Below are 25,042 nucleotides of genomic sequence, written 5' to 3' on the forward strand. Positions count from 1 at the left end.
TGAAGCAGTAACCTTGAGAAATAAGAATGTATTGACTGCCAAAATATGTCCCATGGTTATCATAAGAACCAATTAAAACCATGCAAGTAAAAAGTACCAGATTGTTCAGCCATATAACCCAACACTGTTCACTTATGAGTGGTTCTCCAGGGTCTCAAGCAAATTTCTCCTTAGTCCTGTTCCATGATATCCTTTTAGTTGAAGTTGCCAAAGATTAGATCTGGAACCTTTTGCAGACAGAGCATGCTCTTTAGTGTCAAATTATGGCTCCTTGATTCTTGAAACCTGGCAGGTGAATTCAGCTCTTCATTGCATTCCCCACCCCACCCCACCCATGACCTCTCATAAGTCTACTTAAAAACTCTATTCAGACTTGTTACCAAACAATACCATTTTACTTGTAAGGATTTTTGCAGGACTGTATGAAATCCATCACATTTTGTATTATTTCCTGTGCACAGTGGACAGCACACAGCAGCACTTTCAGGGGCTAATGATAGGGAGCAGATGTAATAAGACCTCCAGTCACTTGTTGTAAGCGAGGTTTCCAAAGAGTCTAGCTCACAGTTCTGTGGCCTCCACCTTTGACATCAGCTTGTTTTATTAGAAACATATGAACTAGTTTCAAGGCACTGGTGGAGTAATGGGGAAGTAGAATGGAGGGTGTGGCAGAGATACTATGATGATGAGGTGTTGGGTGACCTTGGAAAGGATGAGTTCACTAGATGGGATGCCATCATTTTGTTGCTGCCTACACAATGTCTGAGTCCTTCAGACAAGTTCATCCAGATTCCTTTCGGAGGGCAGTGTTGGGTGGTACAATGAACTCTAGGAAAGAATGAAAGGGTTAGAAGAATAAGGAAAATGGATATTTGTGTTCAGTGTATAAAGTAAAAACAAACAGCTGGAGGAGATATTCCAAGAACAGTTTGTGCTTTGTAGGCCAGGACAGTCGTTTCTCAATATAACTTTGGCCTGTGTGTGAGCTTCTGGATAATGTTAACCACTGGAAAGTTACTTTGGCTAGGAAGCTTTTGAGATCCTGATAAAGTTAATGAAAATATTTCCTTTCTTCGGCTGTGCTGATCTTGCTTTGATTCTAGGAGAGGTTCTGGATGTAATTCTCATTATCCCTATGATGTTTTATGCTTCGTAAAATGACCATTGACCTTATCAAAAGTGCAGGGTAATAAAAGTATCCCAGTGTATCTCATGTATGGTCTGCATTGCAGCACCAGCCATCGCCTAAGCATTATGGGGTGGGGAAAGACCTTACCTGGATCCAGGGGGCCTCATTCTGAGCTGCAAGTCGGCTATCATGGGGTGGGGGAAATTGAGCCTCATGCTGGAGGATATTTGTGCAAAGTTAGTTCTTTATATCTGTGTGCCTGTATGGAATGTCCAGGTCTTGTGAGATTTGCTGAAGCCACTCAAGAGCAGCATTAGAGAACAGAACAATCAACATTATAAAGAGTGAGCTGCTGGTCAAGGACTTCCTCTAGAAAAAGGAAGAGCAAACAAGCAAGCAGCTGGATTCAACTCCAGGTCCAGGCCCTGTGCATTTGAAATCCCTTGTGGGAATGCTGTCCCAAGAACTATGTCCATGACTTCTCGCTGGCATTTTCTAAACTCAGGAGAAGCCATGGGGTGTGGCATCTGAAAGGAGAGATAAACACCATCAGGGCTATTGAGATCCCAGGAAAAGCAAGATCCAGTACAGCTGAAAGGATTTACTGACTCTGGGTAAATAAGCTTAGCCCCTGGTCTATAGAATGCATAGGAAGAACTGTTACAAAAGCTTTCATCAATTTCTCATAGGAAAGGTGCTGTAATCCTCTGACTACTTTGTTTCTTGTTTCTTTTTGCACCTATTCCTATTGTATAATATCTTTGTGAGGATGGAGCAACAAGAACTGCAAAGGGTTTTCCAAAAGGGATTCCAGTATAGATTTGTATAGTGATGTTAAAATAACAGCTGTTTCATTTTCAGTCCCTTTCCAAATAGTACCTAGCATAGAATTGCCATTGCACAATAAGTTTACATACCACCTCAAGATCTTTCCCCTGATTTATCACTTCTTCAGTCTCATTGGTGTGTAGGTGGAGCTAGGATTTTTTCCTCCAGAATTTGCAGCACTTTACACTTATTTACACTGAGCCTCATTTGCCACTGTTTATCCAATTTAGAATATGCTTTTTAAAAGGAACTTTTATTTACTAGGTTATTCACCTTGTTCAGTGGTAAGGCCTAGGTCAGCCTTATGCCCTCCAGATGTTTTGTACTCCAGGTCTCACCATTGCTGATCATTTGTTGTGCTGCGTGTGGCTGATGGGAGTTGTCTGAAAATCATGATGGCACATGGTGTTGCCAGAACTGTGATTTCTTAGAATACCCAAATAGTGTGTGTGTGTGTGTGTGTGTGTGTGTGTGTGTGTGTGTAACTTCTTCCACTAAATGTGCTGCCAGTGAGAAAATTCATATGTTTGGTAGCTCAGCCATTCCATTCTTACATGCCTATAGAGCTCTAGGGTGAACTCCATGAAATCTTAGAACATGTTTCTCTACTATAACAACTCACTCATGTTGTTCTGGACAGCTCAGTTCCTGGTGATGCATCCCTTTTATTGCCTTTTTACTAGTGTAATTTTTTGTTTTTCAAAAAAGTGATTCCTGTGGTTACCACAGGAATGTTAAACAACCATCAATGAGGGATGAAGGAAGGCTGCGTGCAGCTGAATGGGAAAGTGTGTGGATGAAACAGAAGCTGAAAAATTCTGAATGAAATGCTAATAGAACAGCCACTAGAATGTTCCCGCCTGGTGCTCAGAGATGGAGATATTTTTTGTACTCATAATAGTTTTATGAGAACTCCCATTTGTACCTGCCTGGGTATCAGAATGTTCATCTCAGTAACCTTATCAGACTTATCTTCATGTCGATCAGATATATGATGATGAAGCTGATAACCTCAAAGCATTTTGGACTTCACCAGCTTTCACATGAAGCAAAGGCAGCTGAGAAATGCTGAAGAACTCATAGTGCCATGGGTCATTTGGAAAGTGGAAAAGATTGTCCTTTGTTGGGCTCAGAGCTGTGGCTGAGCAGTCTAGACCATTAACTTCCTTTCAACAATGCACACTCCCTGAACAATTTGCAAACTGAAACACGGCTTTCCTTCAAAATTTGTATTTCTCCATATTTTGCAACGCAGTTCTTCAGCTGCATGTACAAACCCATGTATCAGGAGACATTGTGCATAAATATATAGATATTAGTGAAAATAACTTACAAAAATATGTGATGTTAAGGGAATTGCTTGTAAAGTGTGTGTAACAGGAAGAATGCTCACTAAAATGCTAGTGAATTTTCATGATGATGCTTAATTTAAAAAAAATTGCAGGCTGATGTGGAAATTTGGCAAACTGAATTTAAGATTGGAAAAATGAGAAAATAAGAGAAACTGAGAATTGTAGCTTTGTGTCTCCCTAGTGGAGGCTGAAAAACCCTCCTGAACAGTGAAGGCTGCAGTAAAGAGGGCTGAAGTGAGAAGAGAGAATCACCCCGAATCAGAAGCACCTTGTGTGAATGGAGCTCTGTTTTGCACCAGGTGCCTGTATCTGTAAAGGTAAAGGGACCCCTGACCATTAGGTCCAGTTGTGACCGACTCTGGGGTTGCGGCGCTCATCTCACTTTATTGGCCGAGGGAGCAGGCGTACAGCTTCCGGGTCATGTGGCCAGCATGACTAGGCCTCTTCTGGCGAACCAGAGCAGCGCACGGAAACACTGTTTACCTTCCCGCCGGAGCGGTATCTATTTATCTACTTGCACTTTGATGTGCTTTCGAACTGCTAGGTGGGCAGGAGCAGGACCGAGCAACGGGAGCTCACCCCATCGCGGGGATTCGAACCGCCGACCTTCTGATTGGCAAGTCCTAGGCTCTGTGGTTTAACCCACAGTGCCACCCGCGTCCCAGCCTGTATCTGACTTAGGGCAATTCTCTCCCTTCTCCAAGAACTCCCTGTGCACTACTCACACTGTTCAAGAGGACCTCAACCCTCCAGAGAATCTTTCTTGGGTGGGGGGAATATGAGGATGAGATAGCCCCCCCCCCTGAACCTTCTTCAATTAGCAACTCTCAGGATCGAGTTCATTGTCCTTTGTTTCAATATGTACACAAGATTCATGTTGCAAGATAAAGCAGGCTGAGGACCAGATTTCAAATAATAGTTAATGACTGAGCCACCAAAGTTAACATAGTGGGAATTCTTTTAGAATGAGCTCTCTCTCTCCAAACCCACCCCCAAGTATAAGAAAGAGCTGGCTCATGCTGCTCAAACCAATAGTTTGATATAGTTAACCCCTAAATTTAGCAGCAAACCTTGAATCCAAATCTTCAGGGTTTCAGGTAGGACTCCCCCCCCCCCCAGCCCTGCTTCTTGGAGCTTCTTTAAGCTCTGCATCGAAACTGGGATCTCATGCGTACAAGTCTGTATTGTGCAAATGCACGTTGTATATAGATGCTGTGGAAGTAGGAACGTGCAGGGAATCTGATACAACTTGTGGGGCTTAAGTGTCTCGCATAAGACCTATTTAATCTCACTGACTCACTTTAGGCTTCTTTGGAGATCTCAGTACTGACTCTGCCCTGGCTCATTTAGGATGCTGAAAAATACAGGGTGGGTCAGGGTACTTACAAACAAAGCTGTCTGGAAAGCTTGGCACTGATCCCCTGAAAGGAAAATGGGAGCCAACAGGGTGGAATGGGTTGAAAAGCCTAGGAAAGAAAGAGGTTTAGAATCCGCTGAGTTAAAACAAGCTTTGCTCTGTTGGGGTGACAACCAGCATGTGTTAAGTGGGCACTGAAGAGTGGCCTTGGGAACTGGGAGTGTATGCGTATTGTTTGCTTGACTGCTGCAAAATGCCAGGCCCCATAAATAAAATTACCCAGGGGTGGGGGTGGGGAATGCAAATTCACTCATGGGTGTTCATTCCCTCTAAAAGTTTCTTTCATGACTTTTATGGGTTGCGTGTTCTGTTTATTTTCTTGGCCAGGCTTCTTTTCTGGCTACATCTCTTTCCTTGTCAATGCCAGAGGCAGGAATGGGAATGCACTTCAGCCCTTGCAGAAGATGAGTAGGCTTTTGTGGGATCACTCACGGCTGGAGGGAGATGAGAGGCTTAGGACAACAACAGCACTTTCATCATAAATACATTACCATCTTGCCCAGTCACAGCGGTGATGGCCCTTTGCTCAGGGCCAATTCACTTAACACACTGCGTGCATGACTTCTGGGGTGTTGTTGTTTTCTGAGCCCAGATAAATTTGAGCTATGGGAAAACTTCTTTAAGTGGTTTTGAACTGAGGATGTGCCAAAATGGTTATGCACAACTCAAGAGGACCCAACAGATATATATTATTGCTACCCCACAAGCTTTTTGTATTCTTGTGAATGGTGGTTAGATTCAGGGCTGTTTATCAGCTGGAACTTGCCGGAACTTAGTTCTGGCACCTCTCAGATGGGCGCCATTGTCATTCTAAGAGAACGTGTTCATGGTGAGTTCTAGCATCTCTGTTTCTAGAGAAATAGCACTGCTAAATTCATTCACAAGGGGCTGAATTCTCTGGAGGCAGCTGTAAAAAAGTAGTCTGGAATGATCCTGGAAGCCATTTAAGCTGGTTGCTTCCACGTGTCTCAGCAATAGTGAGAGGCTAGGCAGCTTACAATTTTGAATGATGGCTTAAAACCAAAAGATACAAGTCAAAAGAATGGTGGGGGTGGATATGAAGAAAAGAGGGAAATATGCATGTCCAGATCCTAAGTCTTTCATAATGTTACATAATAAAGTTGCGTAATGGCAGTGGAGGAGACGGTTCTGAGAGAATCAAATAGCAGCTGGTTCAAATGGAGCTGATGAAGAGGAGCCTCCAGGTTCATCTCTCCCTCTGATGCAGTCAGAAAGAATGTCTGGCAATGTCGAACACAGATAGAAGCTGGAGGTGTATTGCCGGAAATGCTGTGACATATGATGTGGACATGGCCAATGATACTTCCTTTTTTGGACTGAAGTGTTGCCCGTATCAGTTTTGTATTGGTGAAACCCTTGATATTTGCAGCTGTCCATTTACTTTTAAATTATATTCCTGTAATTTGGGGATTAATGAAAGGACAACAGAGGGGATTTCGTGAACCTTTATGGTTGCCAAGAGACTTAGACTGTGTACGCACTCCTGTGAACTGTACATCCAGTGCATTCCCATGGCTGGTTTGGGAAGTGGCATGCACACAATGTTAGCCCAAATCCATATCTATCCTGTCATTTCCTATTGATACATTTTCCCCAAAACCAGCTTCAATCCCAATTGAGAATAAGAACAATTTAGCTCAGGCATAGGCGAACTCGGCCCTCCAGATGTTTTGAGACTACAGTTCCCATCTTCCCTGACCACTGGTCCTGTTAGCTAGGGATGATGAGAGTTGTAGTCCCAAAACTTCTGGAGGGCTGAGTTTGCCTATGCCTGATTTAGCTGCATTTTAAGCTGGTAATGTGTACACCGCCTTATATTACAAGCCTGGAAGGATAAACACCCACCGTCTATTATGCAGTGGTGTGAGGACTGTACCACCCTAGCTACATTTGAGTGTGTTTCTTATCAACTACATGTGGATAGTTGTTTCAACATTTGGACATCAATTTATATGTTTAACCTAAGATGGATGTATCAGTGGATATTGCATTTTTAATGGGAACTGATTGGCGCATCTTCCTCCTTTTTTCTTTGTTTTTCTTCCTTCCTTTTCTTTGTTTTTGTATCTCTTTCTTCTTTCTTTGTCGAATTTGGTATGGAAATCAATAAAAGAGAAAGAAAGATTTGTATCGTTTTATCCAGCACAGATGTTAGCTCTGCTTTCTTTTCAACAGGTCTCAGAGCCAAAGTCGTTCTGTTGCTACCCCTCAGCTGCACACGGGGTCCTCTCGTACAGTCCGACGCTATCCAGCCACCAATAATGATCAGCTCATATCCAATGCCTTGCCGAATGGGAATGGAATTGAACAGAGCAGTTCTGGGCCACGTACGGCATTTCAAGAACCATCTTCACCTCACGGGGGTAAGGTCTAAAGAATGAGCCAGGTTTCTTCGACAAATGTTTCTAAGCACAGGCTTCATGCAGTGTGGGTGGTGGTGGTGGGGGGGAGTCCATCAAGATAGTGGGATGAGGGTGACGCTGTGGTCTAAACCACTGAGCCTCTTGGGCTTGCCGATCAAAAGGTCAGCAGTTCAAATCCCTCCCCTCACTCTGTCCCAGCTCCTACCAACCTAGCAGTCCGAAAGCATGCCAGTGCAAGTAGATAAATAGGTACTGCTGCAGCAGGATGGTAAACAGCCTTTCTGTGCAATCTGGTTTCTGTCACGGTGTTCGGTTGCACCAGAAGTGGTTTAGTCATGCTGGTCACATGATTCGGAAAGCTGTCTGTGGACAAACGCCAACTCCCTCGGCCTGAAAGCGAGATGAGCGCCCCTCCCCATAGTCGCCTTTGACTGGACTTAACCTTCCAGGGGTCTTTACCTTTACCATTAAGGTAAGGTAAAGGTACCCCTGACCGTTAGGTCCAGTCGCAGACCATTCTGGGGTTGCATGCTCATCTCGCTCTATAGGCTGAGGGAGCTGGCGTTTGTCCGGAGACAGCTTCTGGGTCATGTGGCCAGCGTGACTAAACGGCTTCTAGTGAACCAGAGCATCACACGGAAACACCGTTTACCTTCCCTCCGGAGCGGTACCTATTTATCTACTTGCACTTTGACGTGCTTTCGAACTGCTAGGTGGGCAGGAGCAGGGACCAAACAACGGGGGCTCACCCCGTTGCAGGGATTCGAACCACCGACCTTCTGATCAGCAAGCCCTAGGCTCAGTGGTTTAGACCACAGTGCCACCCATGTCCCTTCCACCATTAAGGTAGGGTATAGTAATTGAGAATGCCATAGCCATGTACATGTGCTAGCAATCTGTAGCAATACAGTGAGTAATGTTTACACAAGCACTCATTTCTGTGGGCCTGATTAGGTGTATAATCCAAAGTATCAGCACAGAATTTAGCTATCTACAGGCGGGGGTGAGAATGATGCTGATGATGGTGGTGATGATGATGATGATGATTTAATTTGCATTTTCATAAGAAACTACCTAATTTACACTTTTCAAACTAATATGCAAGCTGAAAAACTGTTATCCTTCAAAATTCACACTTCTTCAAATTTTGCAGTTCAGTCCTACACCCAATCAAACAAAATGTACAAAAATGAATATATAAAGGGAGTATGTAAATTAAAAATCATTGGTGAAAATAACATACAAAAATACATTATATTAGGGAAATGACTTGCAAAAATATGTATATTGGTCAGAACTGCATACAAAGAAGTGTATATTCATAAAATTCTGAGGGGTTTTCATGAGCGTCACATCTGACATCAGGGCGTCATTCACAATATTGTGACATCATGCACGATGCCTGGACGCAACATCACTATGTCACGTACGTTGACACCCTCCCCCCCATTTCCTCCCCGAACTGGCACTCCAGGTGGAGATGAAACATAACTATCATGCGTACTAGCCATTGATAGCATTGTCTTTCATGAATGTGTCTCATTGTCTTTTAAATCCATCCAAGTTTGGGGCCATTACTGCTTCCTGTGGGGGAACTATGTGCTGAGTGAAGAAGTACCGTCTTTTGTCTGCCCTGAGTCTTTCAGCATTCAGCTTTGTTGGATGTTCCCTGAGTTTTAGTGTTATAAGAGAGGGAGAAAAACTTTTCTCTCACCACTTCCTTCACACCATGCCTAATTTTTTACACATCTATCATCGTCTCCTCTTACTTGCCTTTTCTCCAAACTAAAAAGCCCCAAATGTTATTGTTTATTAATTTGTATACTGCTTATATGCCAGAATGGCTTCTAAGCGGCTTACAACTATAAAACCAATGCATAATAAAAATACATAACAACAAATCCACTGGGGCATTAACACATCCTTAATTTTAAAAATACAATAAAACAAATGTTGTACTCATTCCTCATCGTTGCTCCATTGCCTCCATCCTTTTGGTTGCCCTTATCTGAACCCTTTCCAGCTCCCCGATATCCTTTTTGAGGTGAGGCATCAAGCTTTTCCCCCTCAGCTTTGACATCTCTACCCTAACTGATCTACCCAACATTCCTCTACCTTCACTTCAACTAATTGGCCTGGCTGTCTCTCTCTCCCTCCCCGCGTCTCAGCTGGAGTAGGACCGGAGTAGACTGGAACGCAGCCATGTGCTCTGTTCTGGTGGGAGGCATTAATATTGTAGATTATTATTATTATTACATCCAAGCATTTCCCTTCAGGGTAGCTTTCCCAGTCTCCTTTCCTTCCTTTAAACAGGGCCGAGAAATAAAGGAGGAAAGAATTTATTGTCATTCTGATACAGAAATGCCTCGTGCTTCTTTCAGTTAATGCATTTTATCCCTTTCCCCTAGTTTTATTTAAGTAAATCCTTGAAATGTATTCTGTGGGTTCGCTGCGTAATCTACTAAATCCTCCTGTTCACCCTTTAGTAGTCTGTACTTATTGCTTTTATAGAGTTTGTAATATCAGGGCTTGTAATACAGGCCTTATTGTTGCCCACTGAGAGAACAGGATGCTACATTATATGGGCCATTGGCCTGGTACAGCAGACTCTTCTTATGTTCTTTCATCTATGCCCTAAGCCACTACAAGTCCCATCGTCCCTGGAACCATTGGCCATGCTGGCTGGGCTGATGGGAGTGAGAATCCAGCATCTGGAGGACCACAAGTCCCTCACTCCTGTGCTAAACTAAGGTGCTCAGAGACATCTTTCTGCTCTGTGATGGTCATTTTTCTTTTCTTTGCAGGTGTCAACCTGACAGAAAAAATCAGGAAGATAAAGATTATCTTCACTCCCACAATCTGTAAACAGACTTGTCGACATGGCCGCTGCTACAACAGCTGTGAGAAAGGAGACACCACCACCCTGTACAGCCAGGGCGGGCATGACCATGACCCTAAATCTGGCTTCCGTATCTGTGAGTCTTCCCATATGTCTGACCCCTTTCACAAGGTTTATCTATCTTCCTCTGTTGCTTTCATCCACAAGACTAGCAATTCACTGCAGGAGCAGAGTTCAGAGTAGGAGGAGGATGACAGCTCAATTGGCCTGAAAATAAGTCTTCTCCAAGACTGGTCCTGCCCTCTTTGAGACAAGAGGTCGAATACAGTTACCTTTTGTCCTCCTCTCAATACAGCAGTTCAGTCAGAGTCTCAGACAGGCATTGCTGCAATTCTTCTTGTCAGGGCCAATTTTCTGCTTTCATTGGCATTAGCTTTTGGGTCTGACTCCCAACACCTAATTTCTTCCTGTTCTCTCCTTTCGCTTGTGTGGAAACCAGGAGAGTTGGCTGAAGCTTTTATGCCGTTCCTAATTATTATGGCAGCTGAAGCCTTTCTTCTGATCTTGCTGAAACTGTAATTGCACAGGAAATTTCAGTGAGCTGGACAGGTCAGCCCTCTAACCATTGCTCTGGAGCAACTTTCCCCAGCTGGTGCCCTCCAGATGTTTTGGAGTGCAACTCCCACCAGCTCCAGATGACTAGAGCTACAAAACATTACAGGGCTCTAGGTTGGGGAAAGCCATGGTTTTCCCAGTAGTGATGTATGGAAGTGAGAGCTGGACCATAAAGAAGGCTGATTTGAATTGATGCTTTTGAATTATGGTGCTGGAGGAGACTCTTGAGAGTCCCATGGACTGCAAGAAGATCAAACCTATCCATTCTGAAGGAAATCAGCCCTGAGTGCTCACTGGAAGGACAGATCCTGAAGCTGAGGCTCCAATACTTTGGCCACCTCATGAGAAGAGAAGACTCCCTGGAAAAGACCCTGATGCTGGGAAAGATGGAGGGCACAAGGAGAAGGGGACGACAGAGGATGAGATGGTTGGATAGTGTTCTCGAAGCTACAAACATGAGTCTGACCAAACTGCAGGAGGCAGTGGAAGACAGGAGTGCCTGGCGTGCTCTGGTCCATGGGGTCACAAAGAGTCAGACACGACTAAATGACACAACAACAACAGGTTGGGGAAGGGCTGACCCTAGAGTTTGACCCTATCTAGTAGTTCTGTGGAATGGCCCTGCACAGGCTCTCACAGAAGAAGAATGCAAATGCTTCCTCCCTGTGGTTGAATTTTAGGGTGTCTTCCCATTCGAGGTTTCAATCCGTTTTGGCTTAACATGTTGAATTGGAAAATGAAACCTGCCTTGGCCATATTGCACGCTCATCTAGCTCATGTTAGTAACATTCTTCCATGGCATAAATAGTAGGGCTGAGGATAGAAGTGCCTTCAAGCACCACAAGCAGAAAGTTGCTTAGTCATCTTTGGAAGTAGAGTTAGCTTACACGCTTGGCGTCCTTGATAACTGGGACAGCTTGACATCTTTCTGTGACTGAGACTTCTTGATAGGACAGATACTGGCCTATTTGCTGGCTAGGGTGAGCTTCTGGACATTCATCTGCGTTCCATCTCTGGCTTTCACTTACAGATTTCCTTTCTTTACAGATTTCTGCCAGATTCCCTGTCTAAATGGGGGACGCTGTGTGGGCAGGGATGAATGCTGGTGCCCATCTAACTCTACAGGGAAGTTCTGCCACCTACCAGCTTTGAAAGTGGAAAGGAAAAAAGACGTGCCAAACAGCTTGGCAAGCAACTCCATGAAACATTCAATGTATACACTTCCTTTATCCAACCAACTTGGTAAGCAGCACTAGCCTCGTTGTTTCTTATAGGCTGCTGGTGTGTGGAGCTTATATTGGGCATGCCTTTGCCTCCCCCCCCCCTTCCTCTTGCCATGAAGTGGTAAAATAATTATCAGATGATAAGTGCCTTATAGAAGAAGGGATGGTTCTCTACAAAAACATCCCTAACTCTGCTTAACTATTCACAATCTTAAAAGGTTAAGGTAAAGATACCCCTGCCCGTACGGGCCAGTCTTGACAGACTCTGGGGTTGTGCGCCCATCTCACTTAAGAGGCCAGGGGCCAGCGCTGTCCGGAGACACTTCCGGGTCACGTGGCCAGCGTGACATCGCTGCTCTGGCCAGAGCCAGAGCCAGAGCCAGAGCCAGAGCCGCACACGGAAACGCCGTTTACCTTCCCGCTGGTAAGCGGTCCCTATTTATCTACTTGCACCCGGAGGTGCTTTCGAACTGCTAGGTTGGCAGGCGCTGGGACCGAGCAGCGGGAGCGCACCCCGCCGCAGGGATTCGAACCGCCGACCTTTCGATCGGCAAGCCCTAGGCGCTGAGGCTTTAACCCACAGCGCCACCTGCGTCCCATATTCACAATCTTAGTACTGCTTAATTGTGTGTGCTTCAAGATAAATACATATACAGGATGTTGGCTTAGATGTGCACCTGTGCTTAGGACTCCTTTTGTGACAGCACTACCTTTTACTGCCATGCAGGTATCTGCTTTGTATTCTAATTAATTATTAGATATGCTTGAGACACACACACACACACACACACACACACACACACACAAATTGAGGACCTAAGTAGAGGTTTCTGAATTTCTTAATTAAAATCCTCATAAAGAAATAGCCACACTCCCTTCACATAGGTAAAACCCCTGGTCTAGAATTCATAATAAACCACTCATGTAGGCCATAATCTACGCATAGCCTAGAAAGAAGCCAATGGATGATGCTAATATTCTTGTCCATACAGTGGTACCTCGAGTTACAGATGCCTCAAGTTACAAACGCTTCAGGTTACAATCTCCGCTAACCTGGAAGAGTTACCTTGAGCTGCGAACTTTGCCCCAGGATGAGAACGAAAATCGTGTGCTGGCGATGCAGTGGCAGCAAGAGGCCCCATTAGCGAAAGCATGCCTCTAGTTAAGAACAGTTTCAGGTTAAGAACGGACCTCCGGAACGATTTAAGTTTGTAACTAGAGGTACCACTGTATTCTGATACTCACAGGTTTCGTTGTTTTCTCTGGGCTTCATGGCAAGTCAAAAGTTATTTCCCTTGTTTGTACATTTTGGGCCATAAATGAACAGCTGCTTTTCAATCTCCTGGTTGTACTGAGAACCAGTGTGGTCCTGCCAATGGAGCAAATGTCAGAGTATATCCACTAACCCCTCTAGAAATTTGTAGGTTGCTGCAGAGCAAGAAGCAAAGTCATGTTTCCATTGACAAACTTTCCTTCCAGCTTCCAGAAACCCTTCCCTTGTGAACGTACATATCAACCACCCTCCGGAAGCTGCTGTGCAGATCCATCAGGTAGCTCGAGTAAAAAGTGACGCAGATCAGTCGGAAGAGAACAGTGTTGAAGCTGTGTTGATATCTCAGTTTCCATTGGGTTCCCACCAGTACAGTGATAACGCCACCACCATCACCATCAACAACAACAACATTGTCACAGAGAGACATCAGCAGCAGAGGCCTCAGGACCTAGTGGGAAAGTGTTACATGGAGTCAGTGCATGGAAAGGTCAGAGCTATTCTGTCTTAACTCAATTTTGTTCGCACACTTGGGGTGTAGGTTATGGAATGTGAGATTAATGGATGCAGTGTGTGTGTGAACCCTGAGCATGCGCATGAAATGTCATTTTGTATTATTTGATTTTATTTATTGAAAACATTTGTATCCCACCTTCTCTTGAAAAATCCAAGGTAACATCATAAGGTAATGTTGAATGCAATAAAAAATAATAAAATGCAAAAATTATCGTCAAGCAAAAGAAACAGCGGTGGAAAATTAATGGATAAAAGCAGGTAAAAACGATGAAATAGAGGCAGCTACAAACATTTAAAAGATCAAGGACAATGATTCAGGCATTTTGGTCCACCAGGGAGAATGTACAATTACCGTATTTTTTGCACCATAACACTCACTTTTTTCCTCCTAGAAAGTAAGGGGAAATGTCTGTGCGTGTTATGGAGCGAATGCCTACGGGTGGCGGTGGGGGGGGGATCTGCTGCAGTCGTGAGCAGAGGATCCATGGTTCCCCTTCCTTCCCTCCTCCGTGGCTCGCTTTGAAACAGCAAAGCGGGAGAGGAGCCGCTTACACCTGTGTAAGCGGCTCCTGTCTGGTTGGCTGCTTTAAACTGTGCTCTCTGTCCCTCTCTCCTCCCCACTCAGCTTGCTAAATAGCAGCAAAGCTTTTCAGCTCTCTAAGCCGGGGAGGAGGGGGAGAAGCAGAGCCTGTTTGTTTTAAAGGAGCAAAGCGGGAGAGGAGAGGAGCCTTCTCCCCTTATACCCCTCTTCTGCATTATTAGCAGCATCCTTCTCCACACACCCCACACATGCTCCTTGTCCCTTGAGTGCTTTTCCTTCCAGGATTTTTGCATTGGGCTACCCCAAACTCACCATCAGATCACATGTCTGTGGCCACAGCATGAACCACAAAAATCATACATCCACTGTTTCGTTTAGAATATTTTTTTTCTTGTTTTCCTCCTCTAAAAACTACGTGCGTGTTATGGTCAGGTGCGTGTTATAGAGCGAAAAATACGGTATTTTTAAAATTACCTCAGCCTACAAATGCTCTAGAAAGTCAAACAAAAAATGCCAGGCAGGGTTCATTCAATTCTGTAGGTAGCGCTTTTTCCTTCCCCCAGAAACCCTTCCTCACAAAGCAGGCACTGAGCCTGTGGTCTGAAGCACTTTGCACATCTTCAAAGAGCACATCTAGTCCTGTGAGTCAATAGAAGTGCTGATGCTACCTTGATGCTACCTTGACCATACATTGTTCTGAGACTTTTTGTTCCAGCCCTTTTACTGTCTGTTTTTCCTCACACATATACACTCAAACAATCTGGGTCCAAAGGACACTCTTTTTATAGCTAGTTAAGATTTTAGTAGGAAATGAATATATATCAAAACTCTTCTCACAATAAACAAATGCTTGGTATTGATTAAAATTCATTTCCCTTGAAGCTTCTAGGGAAAGAAAATTCACATGAGTGGTGCAGTCTAGCCCTACTCTTTCCCTTCCCTTCCCTTCCCTTCCCTTCCCTTCCCTTCCCTTCCCTCTTTCTTGTTTCATAGATTCTATGGAATTATACAGGAGTTCAGAATAATGCTTGTGTGTATTTTTTAGATTGCTACATTGCATTTTTAACCCAGATTTTCAGGGGACAGTCTGTGTCATTTGGGATCCATGCCCAAGGCAATCAATTTTGACATTAGTCAGACTCGGCTCCATCCTGATTCCTAGTACTAGGTCTTCTCGGCCAAGCAATTCTACATGGATTCATTCTGAAAATTTGGTATGAAACATTTTGCCTATAATAATAGGGTTGGAAAATCCCAATTCCACTTTATGAGAGTAAATGATCCATGCAGTCGCTGTTTTTCTTAAGTACTTATTTGTTCCCCCAAGTGCTGACTGGTGGATTTAGTGAAAGGCGGAGAGACATTTAGGCCTTACTTCATCTCAGGTAGGGTTCTATAGGTAACTTCAGGGGGTGGGAGTGGGGAAAGCAGCTACCTTGTTCTTCTCTTGTTTCGTTCCACTGGAGCAGGGTCCGCGGCGGAGCAGACTAGGTGATGGCTAGGAGCCTGGGCAGGAAGCATTTGTCTCTTCCGTTTCAGTCTGAAGCCATACTTATTGGAATGTGAGTGCTGGGCACACGGCCATTTTGGCGATGGATGAGTGCCAGATTTGGCCTGTGGACTACGACAATTCAGCTCTAATGGGGGAGACTGTAATCCAGAGGGCCTTGTTAGGAGGGGGGAAAATACTCATTAAGTAAATGAAAACGCCTCGCCACAAATGTCCCCACAAGGTCTGGAATTGTCTACCCATCCCGCAAGTTAATAGATGTACGTCTGTGAAAAGGCATTTGTTTTATCCAAAGGCTTTGCTTGGTGATATTATCTCTGGGTCATGCTCTGCTGCTCAAACATAACAGTAATACCTTGTATCTAATACTAATACCCTGGCTTTCCAAGAGCCAAAGATACAGGCAGGCTCTCGTTTTCCTGTCTGCGAGACTGTTTACTGTCTTAAAATACACCTCTGGCCCTGCAGGGAGCATGGGTGCCTGTAATGACGCCTAAGAATAATGCAAGCACCATTGTTAGAGATGGAGGAGAAGTTTGTTTGGTTTGCATTTCACTGCGAAACTCCTTAACACAAAGTGAAGGAACAGCTATCCTTCAACATTTACACTGCTCTGAATTTTGCACTGTAGTTCTCTAACCCAAAAATGTCTGTGTTAGGGGAAAGGGCACAGATAAAATGCCATATTAGTGTAAACAACATGCAAAATGCTCAGCATGAGGGGAAAATGTGTACATTAAACAAAAATGCATTTGTTAGGAGAAATGTTCTTGGAAATGCATATAATTTTTATGTGGTCTTTTTTTTTTTTTAAGCCCATTAAGTGATGTGGAACGGAACTTAAAGAATGGAAAAAGTAGAAACCGAGAGAAACCAACATTGACAGATTTATTCATCCCTAACCCCTACTCTTCCACAGAAAGGCAGGCCTGTATCACTGGCATCTTGGCACCTTTAGCTGTGGTCTACAATGTGCTGCCCCTGAAAAAATGGAATGAAAGATTGGGCATAGAGCTTAACATAGCCTTCCTTCCAAAGTACAAGATTCTGATGCTATCTCTCCCCCCCCCCCCATTTCTCTTTCTAGTGTGCTGACCCACTACCTGGTCTGGCCAGCTATGAGGATTGTTGTGGCAGTGTGGGGGCCTTTTGGGGGGTCAGCAGATGCATCCCATGTCCATCGAAACCAGGTAAGTGCTATCTAAGGGAGAAATCATTAGCATTGCCATCTACAAGTCTTGTAGGGCCAATGCAGGGCATGAGGCTGAACATAAACTGGGTTGTTACTGATCCATTTGGACTGACCCATTTGGAACTGGAAAGTAGCACAAGGCATGGCCACTTGTTTTAGAGACACTGTTTCTTCCTGGACATGATCCTGAATGCACTTGGGCAGGAGAAAGCATGTAATATGGTATTCTCAGGCATGATTACTTGGCTGCGGTGTCAGTTTAGGTGCCAGCAGGAATTGGTTTGACGCGGTTGCTGGCTCAGAACTTTGTGGTCTGCTTATATACCAGATCTGTAAAACCCAAGGGCAGTCTGATGTTTGTTCCATGTCAGAGAAATTAGGCAGGAGAAAACTGGAAAACAGTGCCCGTCATTTTAGGTGGTATGCCTGCATATTGGCTGGTGAGGTTGCATACTCAGCCTTACAGACTTACAGGCCTGCTTTAGATGAAGACTTGGCAGGGGCTCTGGAAATAACACTACATCAAACAATTGGCAGGGTTGAATCTAGAGTCCATTCCAGGGGCATACAAATCCAGTTCTGCATTTTCTTTTCCCAGTACCCAAAGAGATTGATGCAGAACAAAGGTAGAGGTTATTCTGAAAGGAGCATGGCACTTCCATTGGCTTATTTCTTGGTGTGCACTGGAAAGACCTAGTGAATGAAGAGGGAGACTGACTTAGTGTTCTTTCAGAGTGGTGGCTGCTAGGTCTACCCATTCATTGCACTTCTCCTGGAATCTGTATGCTGAATTGCCCACACTATTGGGTATGCCAGGGCTGTGTAGGTAGGGAAGGGGCAAAGTTTAGTGCCTGTTTTTAAATATTTTTTTCTTATCAGTTTTTAAAATAAATACTTGAATTTGTGACAAGTTCCCCTTTAATTAGACACTGTGGCAGGATTACGGTCATCAGGTTCCCCTGCCCCCACCCCATGGGTAGCATGTGCCGAGAAGTAATTGATAATTAGCTCTTGTTCTGCTTTGTATTTATATACTTAAACCTATATTGCTTTTTTAAAAAAATAATATTGGATTTATTCTATGTTTGTTAAATTGTTTATTTTGCCATTTTTAAATTTATTCAGTTGCTCTCTATTTCATATATTTGTATTATGATGTTTTGAATGTTTGTTGTAAGCCACTTTGGGCAAAACTGATGGTGGAAAAGTGGCATATAAGTAATCTTAATCAACCAAGTAAGAGAAGGATCAAACTGCTATGATGAAAATGAAGATGGCATTGTCTTGATCTATGTTGTCAGGCTTGAGGCCATAGCAATTATATTATTTATTATTATTATTATTATTATTATTATTATTATTTACTTACTTACACCCCACCCATCTGACTTTTTAATTTATTTATTTATTTCGATTGCGTCATGCTAACACGGCTACCTACCTGAATCTAGATTTTTAGGACCAGTGTTATGTGGTCCTGGCAGCTGCTCCCATGTTTCTGTGTCACCTTCAAAGGTAGCCCACTAATTATTTCACACAAAAATATCCAGGTATGCCAGTGACATTCACATAGACATATTCCACACAGCAGTCATAACAACAACAACAACAATTATTATATATTTATTTATACTCCACCCTTTTTCCTGATGGAATTCAAGGTGGTTTACAGGCAAAAAAGAAGACCACTAAAAACATTGATAAATCTATCATTAAAATAGAATTAAACATGGATAGAATTAAAGCTATATATGTACATACAAGTATATAAAATCTGTTTAAATAAACAAACTATGTTACGAAAGTATTTCAGTTTCCCAGGTGCAAAATAAATAAAGTAAAAATAAAAACACCAGCACCAAAACAGATGTGCAATTTTGAGGGGAGGGGAATTTGACTGTGGGGAAGAAATTAGTAACAAACACATTTAGGGCTCCATAACTGATTGTGCAGGAAGGCCCCAAATGGCCCTTGCATTCCACAAGACAAAATCAAGCTTCAGTCTGTTAATGAGCTGCTCCCTAGTGGGACATGTGAAAATCAGCCCACAGCCTCAAGAAGGGATTATTATATCAGAAAGGGCAATCTCATATGATCAAAGAAGTAGTCGCCGTAAGACAGGAAGTGGCCAACCTGTGTTTGCATCACAGGTTCTTTCGATCTGGGACACATTTAGCTTGTTTTGGTGATTGTCAAAGGAACCTGTCCAGCGTCTACTCTTGAGTTCATCTTTATCCTTTCTAAGATCTCCTTGCACAATGATCTTGATGCCAGCTTTAGGTTTGCAGGACTGTCAGAAGCTTTTCGCATAAACTTCTCTGTCATGGCAGCCGCGATTTCTGTTAGCCCAGCTGACTTTCATTTGTGCTGCCATGGACTGAACCAGTTTCGCAACAGCTGATGCAGTGTAACAAACTCAGCATGGATGGGCTTATGGCACTTGTGGCCATAGTCTTTTAACTGGTTGCCTTGAGATGTAGTAAGCTGAACCATGCATTCAGCACTTAGAAATTGCATGGCTGGGTAGCTGTAAGTCATGGGCTGGAATAAATCATCTTTGCTTACAGATGTGTCAGATTGCAGTCCAGGTCTGGCTTCTTGGAGCGCTATGGAAGGATTCAACTCTGCCCATTCATCCATTCTTGTGTGTGTCTGTGGGGGGAGGGGGAGGGAGAGGGAGAGGGAGAGAATGAACTCAATGTCATGGACTGGCTAGTTGCCAAGAAGAAGAGTTTGGATTTAATATCCCGCTTTATCACTTCCCGAAGGAGTCTCAAAGCAGCTAACAATCTCCTTTCCCTTCCTCCCCCACAACAAACACTCTGTGAGGTGAGTGGGGCTGAGAGACTTCAAAGAAGTGTGACTAGCCCAAGGTCACCCAGCAGCTGCATGTGCATGTGGAGGATCGGGGAAGCGAACCCAGTTCACCAGATTACGAGTCTACCACTCTTAACCACTACTCCACACTGGAGTGGTGGGAGGCATCAGCTGGGGAACCCCCAAGGGAAGAAAGCCCAGAACCCAAGGGATTGGTTGTGAAACAATGATGAGTGGGCAGAGGGAGCAGACTGGAAGGAGGAGGTGTCGGAAGCTGAAGAGGTAACAAGGTTTAGTGAGCAAGAAGAAGTGGTGGCAGAGAGCAGTCCAGAAGCAGAGGCAGAAGCAGAGACTGGTGAGGAGGGGGCCCAAGAGGTAGGCTGCCAGGGAGTCTCTCTCTCAGGCTGTAATCAGGTTCCTTCCCATTGTTCTCCCAGAACACAGAGAGGAACGAAGAGGGCAGAGCAAAGAGAGACAAGGCGAAGGAGCCACAGGTTGCTGGGGAAGGACCCAGGGGAGGAGCCTTAGAGAGCAGTGGGAAATGGCTTCAGCCCTTGCAACTACCTCACTGGGGCAAGACCTACTGGGAAGAGTTGTCGAATTGATATCTGGGGAGAATTTTTAAAAGGCGGTGCTTTGTCCTGGATCGGGGAAAAAAGCTCAACATTTTTTGAGGTGTCCTGGGTTTTACTTTTTGAAAAATGGCGACCCTATGCCTATGCCTGCACTCTTTTGGTTTTTTTGAATATAGAGTTAACTTCACTGACACTGGCTGTTTTATTGCTGACCTGCACCTCACTCCCGCTGCTGATACTCATACACCTGTGCATTCCCCCAGCTGCTGCTGTGTAGCCCAACCAGCTCTGTACTTTCATTGCCTCGATTCCTTTTAGAACTAACAACTCACATATATCACATTTCTCACATTTTAAAAAAGCTTATTTTTGTTGTTTTTGTTCTAATGAGAGAAAACGTGTGTTGGGAAGTTGCGATGGGTAGTGTTGAGTAGGGTATTCAACGCATTCCCTCAATGGACCTCCCACTGAGTCAGCCAAGGGTTGGCAAATAGGTGGCAGATCGCCCAGATTAACCCAGAGTCACTGAGAGATGCTGAACGATGTTACAAGCTGCACACCATTCCTTGAACTAGAATGGAAAAACATTGTTAAAACCAAATCCTTGCCCATCCTCACTGGGATAATGATAAAAAGATGACTCAGATAAAATATTGCAAACAGCTAATGAAGTCTATGAAAATAACTTTGCCAAGCAGAGTGGCTCCATAGCACCCCAGAGGCTGCTCAACTCCCGCTGAGTGTGCTGTTGGGCAATTTTTAAATGGAAAAAGGGAGTTGATTCTATGGAAATGGAATTTATGTAGTGCTTTTCATTAAGTGTGCATTTCTGTGAGTCTTTTCATCCTGTGGAATTTCAGCATGAGTTACTCATCTCTCTCTCTCTCCCCAAAGATTTAGAATAGAGACTCTACTTACTTGAAAAGGGCCACTGCATTGTCTTTGTTGAATGCATACTTTTTGTTTCAACTTTCTGTTAGCTCACGACTCTTTGCTAGCGGAGTGCAGCTGGAAGTGCTCTGCTAATTGTTCTGCAGTGCATAGGAGGGTAACCAAGCAATTTTAATTGCTTAAATAGATTCAGTGGAATTGCTTGAATGGAAATCTATCCCAGACACCAAAGCTGTTGGAGGCTTTATTTTTTTAAGTGCCCTTGAATTTGTATGATCAGAAATCTATATCCCATGATAGAATCATATTGTCGAGAAAGAGTAAAAGGACATCCATTCCAAGCCTCTCTTTCTTCAGACTTCCATGCAGTTTACCCTGTTTGAAGCCCCTGGGCATCCAAGCCATTTTAGGCCTGCTGTGAATTTAAAGCTGCAGCTTATTAAGAAGGAATGCAGCTTGCTTGGGCTCAGCAGTCTCCACTTAGGTGTTCAGCTGGATGGCTAACTAACTGCCCAGGTGACTCTCCCTCCAAACTCACTCCTCTCACAGCAAGCAAACTGAATTTGCAGAGCAAATACTTGCACTCACATACTACAATGAGCAGGAAACCCAGAAGTGGGTATTTTCGACTTTTTCTTCTTTTTCTTTTTTTGGACGCTTTACTTAATTCTAACCCCTGGTTGAAGCAAATAGACTCAAAGCAATCTTGGCACTTTCAGGAAGCAATTTTAATGCTGCTCTTCTGATTATAGTTCCTCTTTCAATGCTCTCATGGCTTCTTATGTTTTAATGTTAGTAATTTAATATTCCTCTTTATATATATATATTTATTAGTTTTTTAACTTATCGTTTTCAATAATTATTAAACATACTTTTATATCTTATACAATATTTTACTTCCATCAATCACATCTGAAAATTTTCCAATCTTTTCACTTAATATACATTTCTTACTTTCACTATTACATTTAAATCTCATAACTAATATCTCTCTTCTTTCTCAGTAATTTAATATTCCTGCTCCAGCAGCTAAGATGTTTCAGTGGCTGGTCTTTTTAACTGTTGTGTTGCTATTTTGCATATGTTGTCCTTGTTTCCTGACTCTTCATGAGCTGCAGGAGGAGGCAGTGGGTGCCACCAGCTTGAATGACTTTAAAAGAAAATTAGACAAACTCAGTGGCTACCATCCATGATGACTATGCTCTGACTCTGCAGATGGAGGCAGCCGTGCTTCTGAATACCAATTGCTGGAAACCACAGTAGGCGAAAGTGCTCTTATACTCAGGTCTTGCTTCCGGATTTTCCCCAGGCATCTGGTTGGCCACCGAGACAACAGAATGCTGGACCAGATGGACCATTGGCCTGATCCAATAGTCTCTTCTTGTGTTCCTGCTTTATAGTGCTAGATTATCATTGCAACCCAATATGTTAAAGAAGACAAACACAACCTCACTTAAGAAAAAGGTATGCAAAGCAAGGATGTATATTCCTCAGCAAGAAGGCTGCCTTACCCACTCCTTTTACATTGGGATGGGAGTACAGTGGACGCTCGGGTTGCGAATGTGATCCGTGTGGTGACGAGAACCCGCTCGCCATCCGTAAATAATCAGTCTCACACCATGATGGGTTGCAGAAATCTGGCCGCAGCTCTCCCAGAAGCTGCTGTAGCCCCAACCTTTATTGTGTGTCCACGAAAAGATACAAATTCAAGGAGAGAGCTTTGCCTCAGTCAGCAGATAAAAGACAATACAATACATTAGTCTCATGTTCTCACACCAGACCACGTATTTGATCATGCTATGCTACGTGGACCAATCATTGGATGGCATGAGCTCTCCACGCGTTGATCATGCTCCAAGCAATGATTTCTGCTATGAAATCATCCTTGCAATAATGAACTTTTGCCCATGCTCTTATGGACAAATGACCATATTCCCACAGTGTGGGATGCACGTTCGCAACCCGCAGCATTTGCAACCCGCAGCGGCTCGTCTGTGCACGCGCGGGTTGCAATTCGGCGCTTCTGCGCATGCGCAAAGCATGATTTAGCACTTCTGCACATGCGCGACCGCCAAAACCTGGAAGTTGTGGGTGAACATATCAGACGACACAGCAATTCTTCAAACAGCTCTTGTTTATTCACAGGCCAGAACAGAACTGAACTGAAGGGTTCAGCCAGCCTGCTTATATAGAGCTCCACTAGAACGCAACAGTAACCATTTTCTGTAACTATCCAATCACTGAACGTCACTTTCAATCCCTTATTTGCATATGTGGACCTGAGTGAAAACTATCTACAGTATCCCCCTGCTGGTCCAGGGTGAGAACTTCAGTATATAACAGTAACCTGTTCCGGTACTTCCGGGTTTTGGTGCATCCTTAACCTGAAAAAACTCAACCTGAAGTGTCCGTAACCCGAGGTATGACTGTAATGTGCTAAGGGGAGTCACAGCCAAATAAAACACCACAGGAAAGGTATGCGGTCCAGGACTGGACCTAAGTTTGAGGGAGTCCTAGGCAAATGTTCCCTGCATTTGGTGGGACATGGTAGGGAGCAGCAGTACCATTTTGCTTTCTTCCAGTGCCCCTGATGTAGCATCGCCCTGGGGCATTGTGGGAAATTAAATGGGAAATGGTATCCCCCCTACACACACTGGTGGCTCTCATTGGCTTTGTCATATGGCCCTGGAGTGACACCAGCAATATTCTGTGCAGTTCAAATGACAACTCGCCGGCCCAACCACCTGGCAAGGCAGGTGTCATGGCTCAGGGCCAGGGTCAGTGCACTGAGCGGTCCTGTTGTGGTGCTGGGACCCAGCAGCTACCCAAAATGCCATGTTCTGATGCTTGGCCTGCTTTGCTCACAGTTACACTTCTTCAGAGACACTCATGTTAACCTAGATTAAATTACACTAGGCTGAATGTTGAATACCATCTATCTCAGAAGTCAGCATTTTACACTAGCCCCTTCCTTTGTTCCTACGAATCTTGAACGGCTTTCTTATCCGCCGCTTTCCTCCTCACTGTTGCACAGTCTCATCGAGCAGCTTAGTTTCTTTGCATCATCTACTCCATGTGCTTATTCTCCAAGTAATGATATCTTTCCTTCTTGTTGGAACCTGCCGTCGCTCCTGTTTGTCATATAGGCAGTTCACTGTTTTCTGGCATGGTTCCATCACCGTCCTGTCAGCAGTGGTTCACAGCCCCCCAAGCAGCCATGCTGGGCCCCCTGCAGAGATTAAGTGTGACTGTTAAAGCCGATTTCTACGCAGGTACTTCGACATGCAGCTCAGCAAGTCAGCTTGGGGTTTTGTAGCTAATCATTCATAGCAGTGACTCCATTCTGGCTTCTGTTAGCCCTCAAGCCACCCTCTTTCATATGCAGCTGCCTGCACTGATGTAAGGCATGCTTGGAGCACTGGAGCAGACATGTAGCCTACAATTGAGCGCATCAAAGTGTGCGGCCAGTTCCAAGCATTATCTGCAAACAAGTTCCTCTAATTGAGAGCTTGGCACCCTGAGGGCTCCTGAGGAGTGGCATGTACATGTGCCACATTTTAAATACCTTGGAAGTTGGCTAGGGCAGGATTCTTATGCCCAATTTAGAGTTTATACAGAAACTGTGATTACCCGCCCCTGGACAAAGCTTTTTCTTGAACTGAAGGTACTGCAAAAAAAAAATCCAACTGTATATTAGTCCATAGCCTGCCATGTACGCACAAGTGAATATTCATTACTCTGGCTTGTGTCCTAAAGTAAGTTAATTTTAGGAAGTTCACAGGTGGAAAGTTTCCTGTCCACAATTTCTCCTCTCCGTACCCTCCTGAAAAAGCCCCCATGGAAAGTCAGGAGTCCCTCCTGAACAATGCAGTGGGACACAGGAGTTGCTTGAGGAGGTGGGAATCCCCCAAATTTTGTCTAGCTTTAGGATAGTCTTCCTTTC

General features: G+C 44.1%; 1 protein-coding gene across 1 annotated transcript in view; it reads left to right on the plus strand.

Annotated features, from left to right (window-relative positions):
- Positions 1 to 25,042, plus strand: part of LTBP2 (latent transforming growth factor beta binding protein 2) — a 130,623-nt gene that overhangs the window by 40,864 nt on the left and 64,717 nt on the right. The window contains exons 4-8 of the mRNA XM_079971817.1: positions 6,923 to 7,110; positions 9,915 to 10,085; positions 11,612 to 11,806; positions 13,267 to 13,547; positions 16,712 to 16,814. Coding sequence (XP_079827943.1) covers positions 6,923 to 7,110; positions 9,915 to 10,085; positions 11,612 to 11,806; positions 13,267 to 13,547; positions 16,712 to 16,814 — 938 coding nt within the window. The remainder of the gene's footprint in view (positions 1 to 6,922; positions 7,111 to 9,914; positions 10,086 to 11,611; positions 11,807 to 13,266; positions 13,548 to 16,711; positions 16,815 to 25,042) is intronic.

Source organism: Podarcis cretensis (assembly GCF_951804945.1).
Source record: "Podarcis cretensis genome assembly, chromosome: 1".
In the NCBI taxonomy this organism is placed as follows: domain Eukaryota; kingdom Metazoa; phylum Chordata; class Lepidosauria; order Squamata; family Lacertidae; genus Podarcis; species Podarcis cretensis.